At 44.4% G+C, this 1,294-nt stretch overlaps 1 protein-coding gene across 1 annotated transcript in view; it reads left to right on the top strand.

The window, feature by feature from the left end:
* The first annotated feature begins 253 nt into the window (after positions 1-253).
* Positions 254-1,294, top strand: part of rce1a (Ras converting CAAX endopeptidase 1a) — a 9,192-nt gene continuing 8,151 nt past the window's right edge. Inside the window, exon 1 of the mRNA XM_031877671.1 lies at positions 254-597. Within this exon, the coding sequence (XP_031733531.1) occupies positions 428-597 (170 nt within the window). The 5' untranslated portion in view covers positions 254-427. The remainder of the gene's footprint in view (positions 598-1,294) is intronic.

Below are 1,294 nucleotides of genomic sequence, written 5' to 3'. Positions count from 1 at the left end.
GTCCGGAATGTAAAACTAATTTGCTTTTTCCGTTTTAGGATATTTTAGGAGAGTGTTAAGGGTAACGTTAGTGTGCAAATCAGACAAAGGCTGTTTGATTTGGGGGGGCTCATGAAACTAACCTAACAAAGGAAATGACCAAAAAGGGACATATTTAACGACACAAGATGGCAGTAATGCTACAGTAACAATGCCAGCTGCAATAAAACCCCTCGAAGAAGAAGGAAAAAAAAATGCAACATATGATGACGTCGTTATAGAGCGCCGCAGAAGCTAGCCCTCCAGCTAGTAACATTAGCTCACGTTTGGAAAGGAGATTATTGACACCTTCACACCTCATACTGGTGGATGTTTTATATCGTTAGATGGTCCACCGACCGCCCCGGTGCCGAGGAGTCGTTTGCTTGAGTCTCAACCGGCAGTCGCCATGGCGGAAGAGGAGGAATTCTCGCCAAACTTTCTGACAGATGGAATGAAACGCAGCAATGGCGACTTCGTGCCACCGGACGGGCTGTGCTGGTTGTCGGTGCTGTCCTGTCTGCTGCTGGCGTGTTCTTATGTGGGCAGTTTGTACGTGTGGAAGAGCGACCTGCCGAGGTGAGCCACACAGCGGTGTGACGGATACCCTCTCTGCGGTTGTAGTGCTCTCTGCTACGTGGTTCATTTACACCATGTTCATTCTGACACATTTACCATATGGCTCAATGAGCGTTAACATTAAAGTCACAAATCTTTACATGTGTTCAGGAATAGTACGTTTCTCTCTGAGCTTGTGGCCCTCACACTGTGTTTGACAGTAGCGCAGCCATGTGGCCTGTTATGAAACACTGAAGAAAGTATCTGATGATTCCTCAGTTTGGCACAACCATGGCTGTACGAACCGGTTTAGGGGCCCCAAAGGAAAGTCAGCTGTGAGGCCCCCTTTATCCAGACAGTTTATGCCTAAATAATACTACATGGCCCAGGTACTTTGAGTAAGCACAACTTTATATGCACTACATGAGCTCAGTATACATTAAAATAAGCAGTTCTTCAGGGTGTCTCATGGTAATCTGGTTAGCAGAGAGTGTAATCGCTCTCCTCTCTCACACATCAGCACCCGATGTCAAAATGTATTGAAAAAAGATGTAAACGTGTTTTTATCTATCAAAATGTTCTGCTTCAGTACATATTCGTTGGCATTTAGCATTTAAAAAAATATTTTCGCTGTCTATATTCTGTTGAACCAAACCATAAATTACGTTTATACAAACATGATAACAAAAAATCCCCCACCCTCAGCTACACCCACACA

The sequence above is a fragment of the Anarrhichthys ocellatus genome, unplaced genomic scaffold, assembly GCF_004355925.1.
Source record: "Anarrhichthys ocellatus isolate YVR2014 unplaced genomic scaffold, GSC_Weel_1.0 scaffold144, whole genome shotgun sequence".
In the NCBI taxonomy this organism is placed as follows: Eukaryota; Metazoa; Chordata; class Actinopteri; order Perciformes; family Anarhichadidae; genus Anarrhichthys; species Anarrhichthys ocellatus.
The sequence above is the reverse complement of the archived record's forward strand: the minus strand, read 5'-3'. Positions and strand labels throughout refer to the sequence as shown.